Below are 20776 nucleotides of genomic sequence, written 5' to 3' on the forward strand. Positions count from 1 at the left end.
TCTGACCTGTGCTGAGAGAGTCTACCAGAAGTCTCAACACCTGCTCAGAGAGGAATAATAGCAACAAAGAGTGAAGTTTTGGGTAAATCTAGAGAACTAGCTAAAGAGATACAACTTCTTTCCCAGGAGAAATCAAGACAGGGCAGGGCCTCTTCACTTAGGCACCAGCAAGGCCTTATGGTGGAGTAACAGGAGAGCTGAGGCAGAGATTCTTATCCCTACGAACAGGGCACTAAATTTAGTAAGAATATTCTGGTTTAGACTTTTAAATATTTCTCCCCCAAAATGTCCTTTCTGTTACATACAAAGAGGCAACCCCCCCATGAGATTCCTCATCAAGAAATCCATTGAGATAGTAAGACAACAATTTCATATTAGTATATAGTTGTTGAACAAAGACTTTAATCTGAATTGATATCAACTCTGTTTATTAAGACAAAAATGGCCATCATTCTTCTTAGCTTTCTGTAAGTTTACAGAGAGTGAGTAACATGAAATCTAAGCATGTAGCCTCTCATAATGCAGCGTCCTTACGTAGCTCTTTGGAATGGATGGTGCACAGGTTTGAATGTGGTGACCCCAACATGTAGTAGCTGTGTGATCTTGGGGAAACTACTGCAAGTTTCTAAGTTTTGAGTTTCATTTTCCCCATCTATAAGGTGACATCAATATGACCTTCCTTAAAGGAAAGACCCTTCTAAATGTGAGCTGCTGGTATTATAAGCAGTGACAGCGATAACTGCAGGCAACATCTGTATTGTAACCAGGCATTCTGCATCAGATGAGAAGCATAAGGGTGGACCCAAGCTTTCTTCTGAGTCATTATTAGGGGAGACTAGGTCTTGCTCAAAACAATCAAGTGATAAAGACTTCAATGGAATAGTGAATACCTGTAGGTTAACACACAGGAGAACTCAGAGTGTAGTTAGGGAAGAGCTGCAAGCTGCTATTTCAGGTGTTCTTTAGGAAGGGTATAGCCATGCTCAAAGGGAGGAAAGAAACAAACACACGTACTATACAGATACAGCCTGTCTGGAGGCAACAGCTGGGATAACTATGGCTATTCCACAAGCCTTCACCTGTGTGGCAGATGATTTATTTTTGGCGACACTTAACCAACAACTAACTAGCACAGGTTACTGGTAGAGTAATCTACATCTAGAGCTGCAATCGCACACGCAGAGAAAGCAGAATTCATTAACCTGCAACGCTCTCTAACAACGATGAGGCAACGAATTACAACAAAGTACTTTTTTGTAGCTAAATGTCATAAGAAGTTTACCCATACAATTCTATTAAGATTGGGCCCAGCATAGCTTCTGGAGATCGGCTGTCTCCTACTGCTTTTGTAAAGAACCATTAAGATTTACATTTTTAGTGTTTGCTTTGTAAGATTTAAGTCTGTTAAGTAATTTTCATCTCTCTGGAAAGGAGTGAGTTTTAAATCATTTAAGAAAAGAACTGCCACTAATTAAAACAATAGCTTCAGGTAGTAATAATACATAATAATTACTACAGCAGCTCACTTTTATTGAACACTTATCACTTGCCAAGAGCAGTGCTAAACTCTTTACAGGTATAAACTCATTTATTCCTCACAACAATCTTATAAAATAGATGTAATCATCACACCCATTAACAAACTGGAAAACTGAGGTTCCAGAGGAACCACAATTTGAATTGGATTTATCCAAGATACTAACCTCTATACCACACTGCCTCTCTAAAGGAAGCCCAAGCCCTGAAAATAATGACGTTTAAAGTACCAATGGCCATTGGTAAGTGGCCACCACTCCTACATTGAAGGACAAGCTTGTTCTCTAAATCAACAAAGAACAAATAATGGTAACAGCTATTAAAAGGATCAGGCAGATCTCAATATCCTTCTATGGAATGCTGCAGACCAATACCACTCCAGTGAAGGTTGGTGAACTGTTCATTCCAGATCCATAATGTGATAAAGAGTTTGTGCCAGAACTTAAATCATTACATCACCACGCACAGCTTAGTTTAGCTGACATTCACTGGTAGCAAGACTTCTGGGATACTCCAAAGGCAAGAGAAACAAAAGATAAAATGAACTTATGGGACTTCATCAAGATAAAAAGCTTCTGCATAGCCAAGGAAACAATCAAAAAACCTAAGAGGCAGCCCACGGAATGGGAGAATATATTTGCAAAGGACACTACAGATAAAGGACTGGTATCCAAGATCTACAAAGAACTTCTCAAACTCAATACACGAGAAACAAATAAACAAATCAAAAAATGGGCAGAAGATATGAACAGACGCTTTTCCAATGAAGACATACAAATGGCTAACAGACACATGAAAAAATGTTCAAAATCATTAGCCATCAGGGAAATTCAAATCAAAACCACACTGAGATACCACCTTACGCCAGTTAGAATGGCAAAAATAGACAAGGCAAGAAACAACAATTACTGGAGAGGATGTGGAGAAAGGGGATCCCTCCTACATTGTTGGTGGGAATGCAAGTTGGTACAGCCACTCTGGAAAACAGTGTGGAGGTCCCTTAAAAAGTTAAAAATTGAGATACCCTATGATCCAGCCATTGCACTACTGGGTGTTTACCCCAAAGATACAGACGTAGTAAAGAGAAGGGCCATATGCACCCCAATGTTCATAGCAGCATTGTCCACAATAGCTAAATCGTGGAAGGAGCCGAGATGCCCTTCAACAGATGAATGGATTAAGAAGCTGTGGTCCATATATACAATGGAATATTACTCAGCTATCAGAAAGAACGAATTCTCAACATTTGCTGCAACATGGACGGCACTGGAGGAGATAATGCTAAGTGAAATAAGTCAAGCAGAGAAAGACAATTATCATATGATTTCTCTCATCTATGGAACATAAGAACTAGGATGATCGGTAGGGGAAGAAAGGGATAAAGAAAGGGGGGGTAATCAGAAGGGAGAATGAAACATGAGAGACTATGGACTATGAGAAACAAACTGAGGGCCTCAGAGGGGAGGGGGGTGGGGGACTGGGATAGACCGGTGATGGGTAGTAAGGAGGGCACGTATTGCATGGTGCACTGGGTGTTACACGCAACTAATGAATCATCGAGCCTTACATCAGAAACCGGGGATGTACTGTATGGTGACTAACACAATATAATAAAAAACCATTAAAAAAAAAAAGACTTTTGGGATAAAGAAAGCGGTACCATGATGCACCTTGTCTCCTCATGGACAGGTAACAAATAGTCTGCTGCTCAGCACTGGTCCAGGGACCAACTCTGAGTATCACTGCTATTAGGATATAATGCTGAGCAATACTAACTATTCTGCAAATGACCACATTTGTTAAATAAGTACACAGGGAGATTAATGTATAAATATTATGAATATAAATACAAACACTGCCATTGGAAGTATATACTCCAAACCATTTGAGAATTTCCATTTTTTGCCTTACCAATTCTGTAATTTAGCCAACAAGTTCTTTATAATCATAGAAGTTATATAAATGGGACTTTTAAAAACAACCGTTTTATTTTCTTACTCTTAGTATTTTTAAAATTAACTAAAGCCCGTACTTTATTCAGATGTCCTGAGTTTTTACCTAATGTCTTTTTCCTGTTCCGGGATCCCACGCAAGACACCATATCATATTTATTTATTTTTTTAAATAATAATTTTTTATTATGTTATGTTAGTCACCATACAGTACATCCTTAAGTTTTTGATGTAGTGTTCCATGATTCATTGTTTGCATATAACACCCAGTGCTGCCATATTATATTTAGTCCTCTTGTCTCCTTAGTCTCCTTTTGGCTACTAAGTCTTCCGTAACCTGAAGTTTATTATTACTGCTTCCCGAGCCAGAGTTCATAAAATGGCAATATACTAACATTTTCTGAGCACTTACTGTGTGCCAGTTTGTTTGTTCAACACTTTGTCTTAACAATGCTCTGAGGTAAGCGTAGAGGCCACTTTGAGGCAATAGGCTTGAGCAATGCAAACCTGAGCAAGGCTGAAGGCCCCACACAGATCACTGAGCTGAATGCAAATAGGTGCATTACGTGACCCTCTCCCACCTTGGAACAGCCATAGGCCCTAACTGACCAATAAGCTACTTACACCAGGCACAGTTCCTAAGATTGCCAAAAAAGGGGGTCCCCATATGCTTTCACTGAGCCCTGTAACTGTGGCCCCTCACCATTGCCTGGTGGCAGACAGTCTCTTCTCTGCTGCCCTGCCCACTGCTCCCTTGCAGTGCATTCAATAGACTTCTATCTCCTTTGTTCTGTCTTTCACTGCCCTTGCCACGAGCCCCCCTCCACTCAGTATTATTATCTCCATGTTATAGGCAAGGAAGCAAGGCAGGATGGGAGTAAGTAAGTGGCCCACAGTTAAATAGCTGGAGAGTGGATGGGCTGGGATTCAGACCCCGGCAGCCATAAACTATAAACTCCTATGCTACACTAAACACATCGGTCTATGCGAGCATGCGTATTTCAGAGTATTATGTAGTATCTGAAGATGGGACACGGCAGTATGAGAATGCCAGAAACATCCACTGACCACAAAGGCAATAAAAGTAACTTTTATCGTATTTCACAGTGCACAGAGCTTTCTGCACATTATTTCACAATTTAATTCCAAGACCACTGAGCAATTGCAATGCCTGACAGAAAAGAAACTATAGGGGCGCCTGGGTGGCTCAGTGGGTTGAGCGTCCGACTCTTTTTTGGCACAGGTCACGATCTCAGGGATTTGAGATCAAGCCCTGTGTCAGGTTCCTTGTTCAGCGGAGAGCCTGCTTGAGATGCTCTCTCTCCCTCTGCCCCTCCCTGCCGTGCTCTCTCTCTGTAAAAGGGGAGAGAGAGACGGCAATGCTAACTTAACTGCAGGAAGGAGATGTCCCAGCTTCAAACAAGAGATATCTATTTGTATGTTAGGTATTTGGAGAATGCAGGAAAATGGGTATAATTAAAACTCTAAACTCTAGAAAAACAGTCTGGCAATCTTTCAAACATAAACTTTCGGTGACACATGTGAGAGTCCCCGTAAACACTGTGAATACAATTGCAGCAGAAGTTCAACTTAAAAAAAGAGTGGCCATTTGAAAAGGCATTCATCAGCTCTTCCTCTTTTTGTACCAGGGAGCCCAGAAAACTCTCTTTTCTAGGGGTCACAAAATCTAACAAGTTCCCTTTTCTAAAGTTTCAAAACTTGCCAGCTTTGTGCCATGTTATCAGTAAGGAATGCATCAGTCGTCCACAATGATGAAGAGGAACAGGAGAAGTGGGCACAAAGAAGAAATAAGAGCAAATTACTTGAGCTTGAAGGTCCCCCAGAGAATAGCCCTCCACTTTCTGGAGTGTTGCTCAACCCGCACCTTCTGAAACAGGTGGCTCTTCTGACCTTCCTCTCCTCACCTTCCTCTCCTTCAAGGTCAGGCAGCAGGCTGCACTCAGTCCTACAACAGTCACACCTTTGGCTTTGAATTCCAGACTTTCTCCTGATGCTTAGAGATTATAATTGGACTAGACTGTGCTCTAAGTGTAGGCGGTCAGTATGAGGCACAAGAAAAAGCCATCAGTGATCCTCACAGGAGAACTTTTGTGAACTACACTGACCAGACATCAAAATAGGCCACCCGGCCAGGACCTCTGTCAAACAAGATGAGCAGACTGACTTCTTCCTACTTGCTCCCCTTGGTAACTGTTCAGAGGCATAATTCCGTTTCTCAAACATGCTAATTTCACAGCCAGACTAAAATCTGGACTTCCTCAGAAGTAAAAATTGTCTGACTTAAGATAAGCAGACACCTATTGTTCTATCTTAATTGCTAGAGGTCTGAGGGAGGGAGCTGTTTTTATAAGCCACACCTTCAAAATAATAAAGGCAAAGGGCAAAAGTCCAGGGGTCTTCCATAGACCAACTGAGAAAGGAGTTAAAAATGACAGCCCAGAAACTGGAACATCCATCATTTGCGAGAACTGTTGCTGGGACCTCTGTAAATGCTCTTGTGATGCCGGCTCATCTATTCTGCTGTGATGCCAAGAAGGCTGGAGGGTGCTACCTCTTCCAGCGGGCCCTGAATTATTAAAGGTCCCTGCTTTGGAGGAGAATTCCAATGGAGAAGATGGTAGAAGGAGTTCTGCAAGAAAAGAGAAACTGTCACCTGCAAACTGCAAGAACGAAAGAGCAGAGTCTGAATAGCAGTAACAGCAAAACCCCAGAGACTTTCCAACAGCAGCTCAGATTACTGATAAAATGTGGATGTTTTCATGCTCTGCCCGTTACTGGAGCCTTCACTATACATGTCCATCCCTAGAAGTCATATATCCTGGAGTTTTCCAGGTGCAGATGCAAACCTATATGTGAAGAATTTAAAACTGTTAGCGTAATATTATTTGCTCTCTTGATGTGTATATCCTCCTCCGTGTATTGATACTGGATTACAAACATTACTCTAGGTGGTAAGGACCAGATCCTATAGTACTCTTTAGGAAAAAACACAAGACTAGTTCTTCTCACAGTAGCTTGAACTATATATTCTATAGGATTATTGTGCCAAAATAGAAATCAATACTGGAAACATTTAAAATAATTGTCTGAAAGGGACTAAGCAGATATTAAAAGTTCTCATCACAGGGCACCTGGTCAGCTCAGTTGGAAAAGCATGCAACTCTTGATACTGGGGTTGTGAATTTGAGCCCCATGTCGGGGACAGAGTTTACTTCAAAAAAGAAAGTTCTCATCACAAGAAAAAAAAATCTAACGACGTGTGGTAATGGATGTTAATTAGACTTATAGTCATGATTATTTTGCAATATTTACATCATTATGTTGTACACCTGAAACGAATGTTATATGTCAATTAAATCTCATTAATAAAAATTATAATATATTGACAGCTTCAAAAAATGAATATTAGACTTCTGTTTCCTACAGTACATTAAAGTTAGATAGATACCCCAGACTGACCCTTCTGGTTGAAACTAAAATGCAGGATAAAGTGGTTTTAAAATATGATTTAATTATATCACCAGCTTTCACATAAGAAAGGAATTTTAAAAGCCCCAAACAAGATAAAGTCAGGATAAAATAGATCAATGATAATAAGTGCTATGGAGAGATACAAAGCAGGAGAAGGAGATGGAAAGGGCCAGGGGAGGATGCGGCTTATAATCTTCAATAGTATACAAGATTTACGACAAAGAAAATCAATGCAGTTAAGTTAGAAATCAGTAACGAAATAACTGAAATAACTCTTTATATCTGGAAAATTATAAACACATTTTTAAAAGATCATGAGTTACAGGCAAAAATCATAATGGAAATTAGAAAATGCACAGAACTGAAAGATGACTAGACACTACATATAAAACTTCGTAGAACACAGGTACAGCAATGCTTAGAGGAAATTTTATTCACTTACATATTAACATTAGAAAAGAAGCAAAATAAGAACCTGGAAAATAAGTAAGAACTTTAAAACAATGGCAAAATAATGCTCACCAAAAAAGTAAAAGGAAGAGAATAATGGAGAATAAACTAGTGAAACAGGAAACGAAGATACAATATAGCAAATCAAGGAAGCAAAAAACTTGTTCTTTAAAAAACTAATAAAATAATCATACCTCTGGCAAAGTCAATCAAGGAAAAATGGGGAAAATGCACATGGACAATTGTTATTAATAGAAAAGAGGCATAACTGCAGATGATGCAGAAATCAAAAATATATGAGAATATTATAAACGATGTTAGGCCAGTCAATCAGAAAATGTGTAAATGTAGAAGCAATAACAAATGTTTTTTCTTGATGAAAGCACTAGACCTAGATAGCTTTACTGATGAGTCCTACTAAACATTTGAGTCAGATAATTCCAATCTTACATGAAATCCTCCAGAGAACAGTAAAAGAGGAAAAAATCCCCAACTAATTTCAAACACTATTACTCTCAAATCACAATGTAATTATATTTTTTTAAAAAGATAAATTAAATATCCCCACTTTTTTTGTTTTAATTTAAAAGCATACTCCTATATGCCTCATGGGTCAAAGAAGAAACTATTATGAGGAATTAAAAATACTTAGAACTTAATTCTAATGAACTTTGCATATCAAATCTTATAAGATGTAGCACAGGTGATATTTTAAGGAGAATTATCATAAATATTTATAAGGAACAAAGAACAGATGCCTTTGTTAGGAATAACACTTACATTAGAAATAACACTTATATTAGGGAAAAAATATTGTCTTAAATGCTTATAGTATCAAAAAAGGATAAAAATAAATGCGTCATGCATCCAACTTAAGAAAAAATAAAGAAATAAACCTAAAGAAAATCAGAAAGGTGGTAGTAAAGATAAAAGCAATAATCAATAAAAAGAAAAACCAGTAAAAACAGACAAACCCCTTTTAAGATTCAGCAAGAAAGAGATAAAGCAAAAAAAAAAAGTTAATAATATTTTGAATTCAATACGGATCAGCCACTTTAAAAAAAAATAAGAGAATACCATCATTAACATATCAATATATTTGAAAACATAAAGTGGACAAATTTCTGGAAAAAATATAACTTATCCAAACTGATGCCAGAAGGAATAGAAAGAATAAAAAATCCTACAACTAATAAAGAAAATGACTAACTGCTGATGAGTTAAAAAGCTTTTCTGATGCCAGAAGAAATAGAATATATAATCCTATAACTAGTGAAGAAAATGACTAACTGCTGATGAATTTAAAAGTTCTTCTGATGCCAGAAGAAACAGAAAGAATAAGTAATCCTATAACTAATAAAGAAAATAACTGTCAATGAGTTAAAAAGTTCTTCACACAAAGTAAATACCTAGACCCAGACAAATAGTTCTACCAAACTTTCAAGGAAAGAATATTCCAAAATGTCAAACTTCCATAAAGTAGAAAAAAAAATACTCTAACACATTCTGTGAGGCTGGTATAAGAGATATGAACCCAGACAAGGACATTATTAGAAAGGAAAACCGTAGGTCTGTTTCATTCAAGAATTGAGAGGCAAGGGGCGCCTGGGTGGCACAGCGGTTAAGCATCTGCCTTTGGCTCAGGGCGTGATCCTGGCGTTATGGGATCGAGTCCCACATCAGGCTCTTCAGCTATGAGCCTGCTTCTTCCTCTCCCACTCCCCCTGCTTGTGTTCCCTCTCTCTCTGGCTGTCTCTATCTCTGTCGAATAAATAAATAAAATCTTAAAAAAAAAAAAAAAAAGAATTGAGAGGCAAAACCCCCTAAATATTGGCAAACTGAATCCAACTGTTTTTATCTTTTTTTAAATTGTTACTTTTTATTTATTTTTTTAAGTGGGCTCCACATGGGACTTAAACTCACAAGCCTGAGATTAAGACCTGAGCTGAGATCAAGGGCCGTATGCTTAATTGACTGAGCCACCCAGGTGCTCCCCAACTATTTTTATATACATAAAATACAATGATGAAGACAGGTGGGTTTTGTTTTGTTTTCTTTTTATATTAGGCTCCATGCCCAGGGTGGAACCCTACATGGGACTTGAACTCACGACTCTGAGACCAAGACCTGAGCTGAAATCAAGAACTGGATGCTCAACCAAATGAGCCACCTGGGCACCCCAATACAGGTTTAATTCTGGAATGCAAAGATGGTTTAATATTAGGAAACCTATAAGCATTACTCAACACATTAACATATTAGAGACTATTAACAGATACAAAAAGAAAAAAGATAACATTTAGCTACCTATTAATGATTAAAACCTCAAGTAGAAACGAAATACAAGACATTTTACTTAACTTGATGAAGAGTGTATATAATAAATTGAAAACAATCATCATCCTTTAAGGGAGGAGGAGCTTAAAACCATTCCTTTAAATCCAGAACAAGAAAAGAATGCCAAAGTCACCACTTTTATGAACTTTGTGTTCAATATTCTGCCTAGGGAAAAAATACAAGAAAAATAAATTAAAGCCTTAAAGTCTGGAAAGGGGGAAATAAAATTGTCTTGATTGGCAAGTAATTTTTTTTACCAAAAAAAAAAAAAAGAGACATACTAATAGACCAGCAAAGTGGCTGGATATAAGACTAATATGTTAAAGTAAACTGCATTTTTGTATAACAGAAAACAATTAGAACACAATTTTAGAAGAGATCTTATGAACATTAATAATAAGAATTATAATATATCATGAAATAAATTTAACAAAAACATAGAAAATATAAAACTTTTCAGTAAGATATTTTATTTATTTATTTTAGAGAGAGAGCATGCAAGTAGGGGGAGGGGCACAGGAAAAGGAAGAGAGAGAATCTCAAGCAGACTCCATGCTGAGCATGGAGCCCAACATTGGGCTCCATCTCACAACCCAGAGATCATGACCTGAGCAGCAATCAAGAGTCAGACACTTAACCGACTGAGCCACCCAGGTGCCCCCACAGTAAGATGTTTTATTTTTTTATTTTTTTTTAAAGATTTTATTTGAGAAAGAGCGTGAGCACAAGAAGGGGGAAGGGGCAGAGAGAGAGAGAGAGAGAAGGAGAATCAGGCTCCCTGCTGAGCAGGGAGACTAACACAGAGCTTGATCCCAGGACCCAGGGATCACGACCTGAGCTGAAGGCAGACACTTAACTGACTGAGCCACCCAGGTGCCCCTTCAGTAAGATATTTTAAAAAGAACTAAGTAAATGGAGAAATATTCATATTCATGGGTAGGAAGAATTAATATTATATAGACGTTAAGTCTCTTCTAATTCATTTATAATGTCACACAGTTTCCATCAAAATGCCAGTGGGTTTCCCAGGGAAGAAAAAATTGATTCTAAAATGTATTTGGAGGGACACCTGGGTGGCTCAGTCTAGTCTGTTCAGCGTCTGACTCTTGGTTTCAGCTCAGGTAATAATCTCTGGGTCCTGGTTTTGAGCCCTGCGTCAGGTGCCATGTTCAACAGGGAGTATTCTTGAGGCTTCTCTCCCTCTCCTTCTGCCCCTTGCCTTGTATGTGCACTCGCTCTCTTGCGCTCTCTCTAAAATAAATTAATAAATCTTTAAAATGTATTTGGAAAAGAAAAGACCAAGATCACCAAGATAATTCTGGAAAAATAAGGGAGGAGGATTTGGCCTACTAGATATAAAGACTCATTATAAAGCTATAGTAATTAAAAGAATGTAATACTAGTGCAAGAACCTACAAATTAACCAATGAAACACAATAGTATCCAGAGATAAACTCATGCACATATGAAAAACCGTGATCAAGACAGAAGGAGCTGGTCGATCACTTTTTAAAAGAAGGGACTGGGAGGCACCTGGCTGGCTCAGTCAGTAGAGCATGCAACACTTGATCTCAGAGCCATGAGTTGAAGCCCCACATTACGCCTAGAGCTTACTTTAAAAAAATAAAATAAAATAAGGAACTATTTAGCAAATGAAGCTAAAAAAAAATTTTGGTCATCCAAATGAAAAGAACTAAAAATATATGCCTACTCACAGTATGAAAAATAAACTCTAGATGAACTGAAACCCTGTATGTCAAAAGCAAATTTTTAAAACATTTACAAAAGGATATAGACAGATATTCTTCTGACTTCAGAGTAGGAAAAGATTGCTTAAACACCAAACATAAGTTAATAATCGATACATCTGAAAAAATTAAACCACCTCTGTTTATCAAGAGATAGCTTTTACAATTGTGAAAGTACAAGCTACAAACAGGGAAAAGATATTTGCAATAGATATAACTGATAAGAGATGAACAATGAGAACACACTACAAAGAAAACTCACAAATCAATAAGACAAGCTAGCAGATAAATGAGCAAAGAAACGAATAATATTTTAGTGACAAAAAACACATAGCCAGTAAACATGTGAAAAGATGCTCTATCTTACCAGCAATCAAAGACACACAAACCAAAACAAAATACAATTTCACCCCAATAGATTGCCTCTCTAAAAAAGCCTGTCTTTATGCTAACTCCAGTCATCCACCAAAATCTTCCTCTCTTTCTGCCGTGGCCATAGAGTGGTAGCAGGAAACCGGACTGTTTAGGTAGACCATGTTTGCCAGACTCCCTTGCAGCACATGTGGCCGTGTGACTAAATCCTCACCAGTTAAATGAATGAAAATCATCTGTATATGTCTGGCCTGGGTTTTAAAACACTGAGGCAGGTGCTGCTCCCCACCAGCTAGAACATAGACATACTTAAGACCCAATGTCAATCAAGCAGTTCCCCAGGTGATGGCAGAGCAACAAGATGGAGAAGACTCAAATAATTTAACGAGGCAAAACAATTCTGGTGGTCCGCACTGCATACCTTCAGAATGTCATACGAGAGAAAAAGGAAAGAAGGGGGGAGGGGAAGAGGGGAAAAAGGAAGGAAAGAAAAAAGGAGAAATCTCTATTTTTACATTATTGTGAGATTCCTGCATTAAACCAGGAAACTTACCAAGGTGTCCTGTGGTCCAAAAACACAGGAAGTACAACATACACCAAGAAGGAAAAATAACCAGAAATTCCTCCCACCATGCATTATAGTCCCCAGTGCACACATAAAGTCTGCTCATGTGAAGCAGCCAGAGCAATGACTGGCACAGCACGGACACTCACTCACTGTTAGCTGCTGATGCGATTGTTTTTAATTATTATTATTTCAACATCCTTTTATAGTCTTTTTTCCCCCAATTATTATAAAATATCTTTCCATGCCAAAACGTTCTTCAAAAACTACTGGTAATACCTGCATGACATTCCACGTATACAAGTTAGTTAACCACCCCCAGTGGAATTTAGTTAACCATTCCCCACTGTTGGACATTTAGACTGGTTTTACCTTTATGACATTCTGAAGAAGTTACACACTATTTGAATTCAATTTAATTTTGTGGTAAAGTCACGAGCCCTGCATGGGGTCCACACTGTGGGTATGGAGCCTGCTTGGAATTCTCTCCACCCCCGCCCCCCCCCCGACTCGAGCGCTCTCAAAAATAAATAAATAAATCTTTTTTTTAAAAAGTACTTTCTGTTATATGTCAATTATACTTCAATAAAGCTGGGGAAAAAACAAAGTATCGCCTCATGAAGCAGAAGCAAATTCACAGTTATAAGTGAATTCTTCCTTTCCATACTGATTTTAAAATATATATATTTTTCTCAAGACCATGAAATTAAATCAGTGACTTGATCTGATGTCTTAAGAATCCTTTTTGTCACAAGTAAATAAAATCCACAGACTGGACTACAGTTTTCATTTTCCATACAACATCACTGAACAAAGGTAAAGAAAATTCAAAGCAAAAGTTGTAAGCAAACACACGGCAGCCTGGCCCAGGAAATATAACGCCTTTAGGGTCTGCTACCTGTACCTGGATTAAAAAATAATGACAATATAAAATCCACTGATGAGGAGCTGGGACTCTCTCTGGTTTGCCTATCACATTTCCCTTTGTATTTCTACCATGAAACCTCGCTCTTCTCCATTCCAAAAGTACACGGGACTTTATCAGGATGATTGAAGATTCACCCACTCTGGGATCTAGTCAGGTAGCAGCCTGGTGATTATGTCTTTGAATTTCAAATAGCTTATCTAAGTCAGAATGTAACGAGAAGCAGTTGAAATGTGCAGAAAACTAAAATTACACAGATAACAAGGGCTGATTTTTACTATTTATCACGTACCGAGCCTGTGATAAAGCTTTCCACAAATCACCTCACAGAAACCTTACAAAGACCAGAAAGTAAGTTCTATTATTATCCCCGTTTTACAGATGAAGAAATGGACTCTCAGAGATGACACCTGTGATCAGTGACAGGGCTGGATGGCTAACACCAAAACCTCTGCTCTTAAACACGATGTTCTGTTTTCTCCCATCTTGAAGTATCAACAGGAGCACATATATACATGCTGTCGACACACTACAAAGTAACTCGGGACCAACCGGTAAAAATACTTTTAAGTAACTAAAAATGTCTTCAAATAACTATCCCTAATCCCACCTTCTACCTTCAACAAGTTAAAACAAACATAGAGTGATAAGACATACAGCTTATTTCCTTTCCTTTTCCTTAATTCTTAACTGTCTGAGTTGAAGGGAAAATGGGTAGCATGAATGAAATAAGAAAAGGGTCTGGCCACGCTACAAAGCAGACTCTCAAACCAGAACCAGAGTTGCAAACGTGTGGTTCCCAAATTGGTCAACGCTTCCCGAGAGTAAGGAAGCAGCACAGGCTGTTAAAGCTGCGATTTGTCACCCTGCAGTACATGCCAACCTTCACTGCACTTCAGAAGGATGCATTGTCCTCAAAAACTTCTCCCGAACTATTCCTTAATATATTTTGAAGTTCATGAAACTAATCAGGGTTTCTGGGCAACATAAGAGGGCTTACTGCAGTCACTCCCATTAGTTTGACCAAAATTTCAAGCAAGTTACATTTGCATGTAGTCGCCATATATTTTTTTTTTCTTGATCCTAAGGCAAGCATGTGAAGTCACTGCCTGCACATTGTAGGTTCTTGAAATGATCTTGGTGGAGAAAAAAAACCCAAAAAACCACCCAACTTAGTTACAGTTAGTCAATTTAACTCCTCCTGTTAACAGACCAGAGGAGTTGCTGTTCTCTTCTAGGTCCAACTATGGTTCCTTCAATGCATGTAAAGTCTAAACAGTGAGGGTTGCCTGGGTGGCTCAGTCAGTTAAGCATCTGCCCTCAGCTCAGGTCATGGTCCCAGCGTCCCGGGATCGAATCCCACATTGGGCTCCCTGCTCAGCGGAGAGCCTACTTCATCCTCTCCCTCTGACCCTCCCCACTGCTCCTGCTCTCTCTCTCTCTAATAAATAAATAAAATCTTTAAAAAAAAAAAAAGTCTAAACAGTGAATATTCTATCTCCTGCTCTACTTTGTGAGGAATCTAAAGGTAAATCATTGTTCCTGAAAACAACTGACCTGGGTTCTAGCCCCAGGTAGGTTATAGTTAATTGCGTAACTCTATCATTATGCCTCCTCGCATCGCATAAATGAATGGGTTGGACAGGAAATGTTTAAAGTCCCTCCCAGCTATAAAGTTTTAATTCCTGATTTAAGTTGTTGTTGTTTTCCATTGCAGGTTACATGAAAGAGCATCAGTGGAGATACAGGTTCCATACTGGTGACAGCTGCACTTGTTTCTGTTGAAACCTACTGCATGACATACCAAATTGAATTGGCATTTCCTCACGATCCGACTGCTACCAAAATGTACTATTTGTAGTTCAGGCAGCAGAGTGGTCGAAGAACAACAGATTTTCTTGGCACTTCCTGTACATATGGCATGTAGATGAGTATGAGATTATCCCTGGGAAAATACTGCAAATAATAGCTGTCAATTCCTAGCAACTAACAACATGCATTTTTAGAAACAAACACAACCTCTCAGTCCATGAGTTCCACCTCACAAAATGTGTCTTTGGATTCTTTCAGTTCCCATATGGGAACCAGTATTTTTCATATGTGTGCCACAATACTTTTGCTGCAGAATTCAAAAATTGCATAGAATACTAGAATCCAGATAATCTCCAAACCTTCTGTTAGCCAGTTGTTACCATCTATTCCCCTGCTAAGCTTTTTGCCAGAGATGCTAATAAGCAACACAGTCAACTGGTTTGTGTTTCATACACTTCTCCAGACAGGCTGGCTTCTTCAGAGCCCCACAAACAAGAGATTAACTTCTCTAGATTCTAAATCTTTGGGAAGCTGACTAACATGCATGCGATAGTCTTTCTTCTCCTAGCTAACACACTCCTTTTAAATTACCACTTGAGGTCCTTTTGTCCCTGATGTAAACCTATCTATGCTCTGACAACTTGCATAATTCACAATTCTATCTCCTCTTACAATTTTGGGCTATACATTTCTGAACATGGTTTTATTATTTTTCTGTATTCCCTATTGCATTACATTTTAATTTTCTGAGAACTCAAATAATACATAGTGTTTGTGAATTCATTATAAAAAGAAGTGAAAGCAAAGATGATTTCCCCCACAACTGGGTAGCTGAAAGAAAATGCAAAAAGCTTGAAAATTTTACTAAGTGATGGACATGAACTGATACAACATCTTCAATCAGACTCAAAGATCCTTAGAACCGAGAGAATCCAAACTCTTCATCTGATAGGTAAGAAAACCAAAAGCCAAAGAGAAGCTAAGTGACTTACTCAACATGGTATATCTAACTAGATGTACTTACAGTTTTACACATAAAACTACACATTGTCACCTATGATGGTTATTTTCACAGTTGAGAATAGCTCCATGAAGTCTGTTCCCAAAACATGTGCGGGCAGCCACAGTGGCAAAATCCCACACCTGGAGTCATTCCTTTAGATGAAACCATTATCTCAGAAATTCTGAAATTCGTGCAACTGATATTAGGGAAATGGGAGAGAAAAAGAAAGAACAATACTCTGGAGTATTGAGTTCTAAATAAAAAGGCTTAAAAAAAAGGCAAAGATAACCGAAATTGACTCTTGAAATCACCCATACCCTGAAGTCATCCAGAAATTCCAATATATGTGGCTTTATTCACTGGGAACAGACCTATGTCTTCTCCTCTGAGTCCAGCCAGCCGGGTTTTCCTTCAGCAATCAAAGAGACCACATTTCTTTTGTTTATCAACAGATGAAATAGTTGGCTGGAATTAAAAGAAGTTCTTGTTCCAAAACCATATACCTTTAAACAGTGGACTAGCACTCTGCTAGGGTAAGGTGCTCACCCTTACAGAGGGACTCAACAAATAAAACAGAAAACCAGAGTCCTGCATTTCACATCCTTACGAAGGAACCGCACGGGATGGCTTGGCCTCACGCACGGGATGGCTTGGCCTCACGCACTGTGTCACTGTCATTTTTCTCCCACTCGTTTCTTGATTTTGCTTAGAAGTACAGGTGAATTGGTGCCATTGAAGGTGTGTATGGTCCAACTCCACTGTACTGCCCTACTCCCGTAATTGCATGTGGATATAATGATCTGGGTTAGAAACAGGATGGGTGGAAATACATAAAGTCTGGACACAGGTCCTGATGAGAAGGGCAGGTCAGGTTAGGAAAGAGTCATAAAGCAGCCTGAGGACTGTAAGTATGTGTAAATGAGGAAGGTTGAAGATAATGGAAAAGATCACTTTCTTTGGGACCAGAATTTGTTCCAAAAATAATCCTCACCATGTTCATAATTTTTTCTTGGATTGGTTTTGATAGACACATTTTAAACAATGCAACACATCCCATTTTATTGATTTTTTTTAATGTAGAGGGCCTTTATCTCAAGCAGATCAGTAGTCACATAACAATAGAATTCACGCTCTGAAAGAAATTAATCATGAGACTATTCTTCATATAAGGACTTGATCATGGACAAATGACTTAAGAGCAGAAATAACTAAACCAATACTTGAAAGTGCATTCTGCCAGTCAGCGCTCTAGGCAGCAAGAAAGCCAGACTGCCATCCCCCAAAGATCTACCACAAAGAGCCATGTGGAAAACCTGCAGAAGGAATGGTGACTAGGAGTTCCACCTTAGAATGAAAGGTTTTAGGCTGTGTTGCACTCATTAAGAAGGATTCTGCTTATGAAAAAGTTTACCTGTCACTAAGGAAGTAATTACTTCTCTACTAAAATAACTTCCATGTCAATGTAACCAGTTCCTATTAATTACAAGCAGTCAAAAATCATTTCCTGAACAACACTGAGCTCAACTCCATTATCGATGCTAGCCTAAAGAAACATGAGTTCCTGGGCTTGCACACTACCTCCGTGGCCATGATGAGTTGGTCCAAATTCACCCTCGGGTGGCGGAGGGTCCCCCTCCAGGTCCTCTCACAGGACTCCAAGCATTTTCACAACTTGACCACACAAAAGAACACCCAGGCTGCCCCTGCCTTTCCCAAGGCAAGTAAAGAATGCCTCCCTCAGCAGCCCTTTTATAGACTGTATCTGAAAAAACACAGGTGTCTACATAGCAATTGTTATGAACTTTGTCTTGAATATTCCAAATAACAGCAGCAATCTCAACACTCCATCCATTGTCTCAATAGGGAAAACCACCCAGGAGAGACCACAGACGAAGAAAAACAAAAACAAAAAAACCCACACAAACACAACAGAGATACGTGTACATTAAACACTTCAACAGGAACACAAAATACTTGTACTAGAGAGAAAATATATTTTTTAAACCACAAGGCACATTAAATAAAAATGCTTAACCTTAATTAGGTTCCTTCCTTAGTTGACAACGTAAATGGATTGAAACTACTACTTAAATATTCAAACCATTTTACATGCAAGTAGCTTCCTGCAAATGATAAAGCAATATTCCCGTGTGAGTGTGAAAGATGGCAATGAATTCTGGCCCATTATAAAGGAGGAGTCAGATTCCACTAGTCCCTGCTTGGTTTAACTGCCAGGCTTTTAGGGAGCTGTTTTATAAAAGGCGGACTCACCCTAATAAATAGGGAATAGTGTAAATGTCTAAAATCGTCTGCACTCAATGAAGCTCTAGACCATTTAGTGTCCAGACTTCAGAAAAATGACTTCTTAAAAAAATATATGTATGTTGTGACAAAGATATCAGTTAAAAAGAATAATGAGGAGGAGGAAGAGGATAACTGGGTAGGAACCACTAGCGGCTGCCTGCCTCCCATGTAAGTTGCCCGGCTGAAGGTGGTTAAGTTTAACGCCAGTTCTCGCTCTAGTGGAGGTGCGCTCTGGCAGTCGGGGAGAGCCGCCTGGTTTGCAGCTCCCTGTGGGCTTGACGGGACCAGGACTGGGACGGGGATTGGATTGTACGCACCCCGGGGTGGCTCAACCAGAAGCTCTGGCTGTCCCTCACCGCCTGCCTCCAACGCAGACACCAAGTTAGAAATGCAACTCCTCGAGCACAATGACAAGAAGGCACACAAAAGGAGCAAGGCAGCCGCTCCCACCCTTACCTTTGACTTGACTTTCATACTCGGCTATGATCTCTTTGTCCTTTTTGAATCTGCTCGGAGTGGACATTATCCAGCTGTTCTGGGTTTGCTTTCAATGGGCAAGTTCGGTTAGGCTGTCACAAACCGGTCTCCTTGGAGAGGCAGAGAGTTGTACTCCCACACACCGGGAACCCAGAGGCAGCACCGACAGGAGGTAAAGGAGGAGGAAGAAGAGGCGGCGGAAAAAAGAAGCGAGCCGAGGACTAGATCAACCCGGGCGCTGGCACCATAGTCTCTCCGGTTCGAGCTGCCGTCGGTGATCCGGCGGGGAGCCGGGCTCGGGGCCGGGGAGGCCCGGCGCGCAGGCAAACTCCGGCGGGCGAGCGAGCGGCGGGGGGCGTCTCCCTGCCCACCCCACCCGGAGCCGGCCACTTCCTCTACGGCCGCTGGGCGGACGCGGGGCTCGCGCCGGCGCTCCGCACCATTGTTAGAAACCCGCACCGGGCGCTCGGGGCAGGGCCGGCCGTGGAGGGCGGGCGCCGCGACCCTCCCTTCCTGCTTCAGCCGCCGGCTCCGGCGCTCGGGGGTCCCACCCGGGCCGGGATGCTGCTGCCGCGGCCGCCGCTCCCCCGTGGGCAAAGGCGGCTGCTAGCGCCCGGGCAGGCGAAAAGGAACGTAATCCTGGAGCGAGTCCCCGCTGCCGGCCGGGAGGGCGGCCGCTGCTCCGTTCCAACGCGTCCTGGGCGCAGCCCCGGCGGAGTTTAGGTCTCGACAGCCGGCGCCGCGAGGGGCCTCTGCCTCCTTGGCCACGGGGCGCCGAAGCTACCTCTTTCTCCTCGTCCCGCTTTCCGCTGCTGCCCCCAGGAGGCCGCCGCTGCCCTGCACACTCGCACGCGCACCGGGAGGAGCCGCGCCCCCGGCGGCCGCAAAGTTGCCGGCGCGCACACTGCCCGCGGCTCCCCGCGCCCAGAGAGCGAGCTGTGGGCGGCGGCGGCCAAAGCGGCCACACCGGCCGCTCGAGACTCGGCGAAGAGGAGCAGGGCTCGCGGGAGGGGCGGCGCCGCGCCGTGCCCTTCGCCCTCGCCCCCGCCCCGCTCGGTGAGGAAACGCCGGCTGGTCCGAGAAGATGGATGCCTCTCGCGGCCACACGCGGCCCCGCCCCGCGCGCCGAGCCCGGGCGGCCGTGGGCGACGCCCCCCGCGCCTCCCCCGGCTGTGGCTGGGCTCTGCTCGGCCGGCCGGGCGGACCGCTGCCCCGGCAGCTGGAGAACCCCTTCCCGACCCAGGCCGTCTTGGGCCGAGGGAGGGGGTCCTGGAGGGGCTTTTTCTAGAATCCGTCGGAGAAATCCAGAGTTGGAGCGCTCCACGACGGGAAGGGATGGGAGTCCAAGATGTTGGACCCCAGTAGGAGAATTGGAGGCTAACTGAATTGTGCACGAGTTGGCTGCTAAAAAAAGTCAAAGGAGGGTGAAGCTCCTCAGTCGAGATGGAGAAAAATACCCATCTTGAACCAAAGATTCTCCCCATCCTAGAAGTAGCCCCGGGAGCTAGGGGTGTAGGAAAGGCGTGGTCACCAGCCTTGTCACAGACGCAAGTACCACTTGGGACCTTTCCTGTCTCCTTACGGATCACTTCTGACATAATGTGGGCCTGGTTTATCAAAGCGATTGTTCAGAGGCGTGTCCAGTATACAAATCTTTTCCCTGCAGGATCTAAACAGAGTAGGGATTTCTAGACTTTGAGCATTCATTCATGTATCCAGTGATAAACTTTCACGTTCTTACTGTGGGCAAAACACCAAGCTAAGAGCTAGGACTCCGAGATCAGGTTCCTGGTCCCCGCCTTA

General features: G+C 41.3%; 1 protein-coding gene across 3 annotated transcripts in view; it reads right to left on the bottom strand.

Moving 5' to 3' along the window:
* Positions 1-20060, bottom strand: part of SRGAP1 (SLIT-ROBO Rho GTPase activating protein 1) — a 259814-nt gene extending 239754 nt beyond the window's left edge. For 2 of the 3 annotated variants that reach the window (XM_026500112.4, XM_026500111.4), the window contains exon 1: positions 18953-20060. In XM_026500112.4, the coding sequence (XP_026355897.1) occupies positions 18953-19019 (67 nt within the window). In that variant the 5' untranslated portion in view covers positions 19020-20060. The remainder of the gene's footprint in view (positions 1-18952) is intronic. The other variant, XM_026500114.4, reaches the window with a different exon arrangement.
* Positions 20061-20776: the final 716 nt, after the last annotated feature.

Source organism: Ursus arctos, unplaced genomic scaffold (assembly GCF_023065955.2).
Source record: "Ursus arctos isolate Adak ecotype North America unplaced genomic scaffold, UrsArc2.0 scaffold_21, whole genome shotgun sequence".
Lineage (NCBI taxonomy): Eukaryota > Metazoa > Chordata > Mammalia > Carnivora > Ursidae > Ursus > Ursus arctos.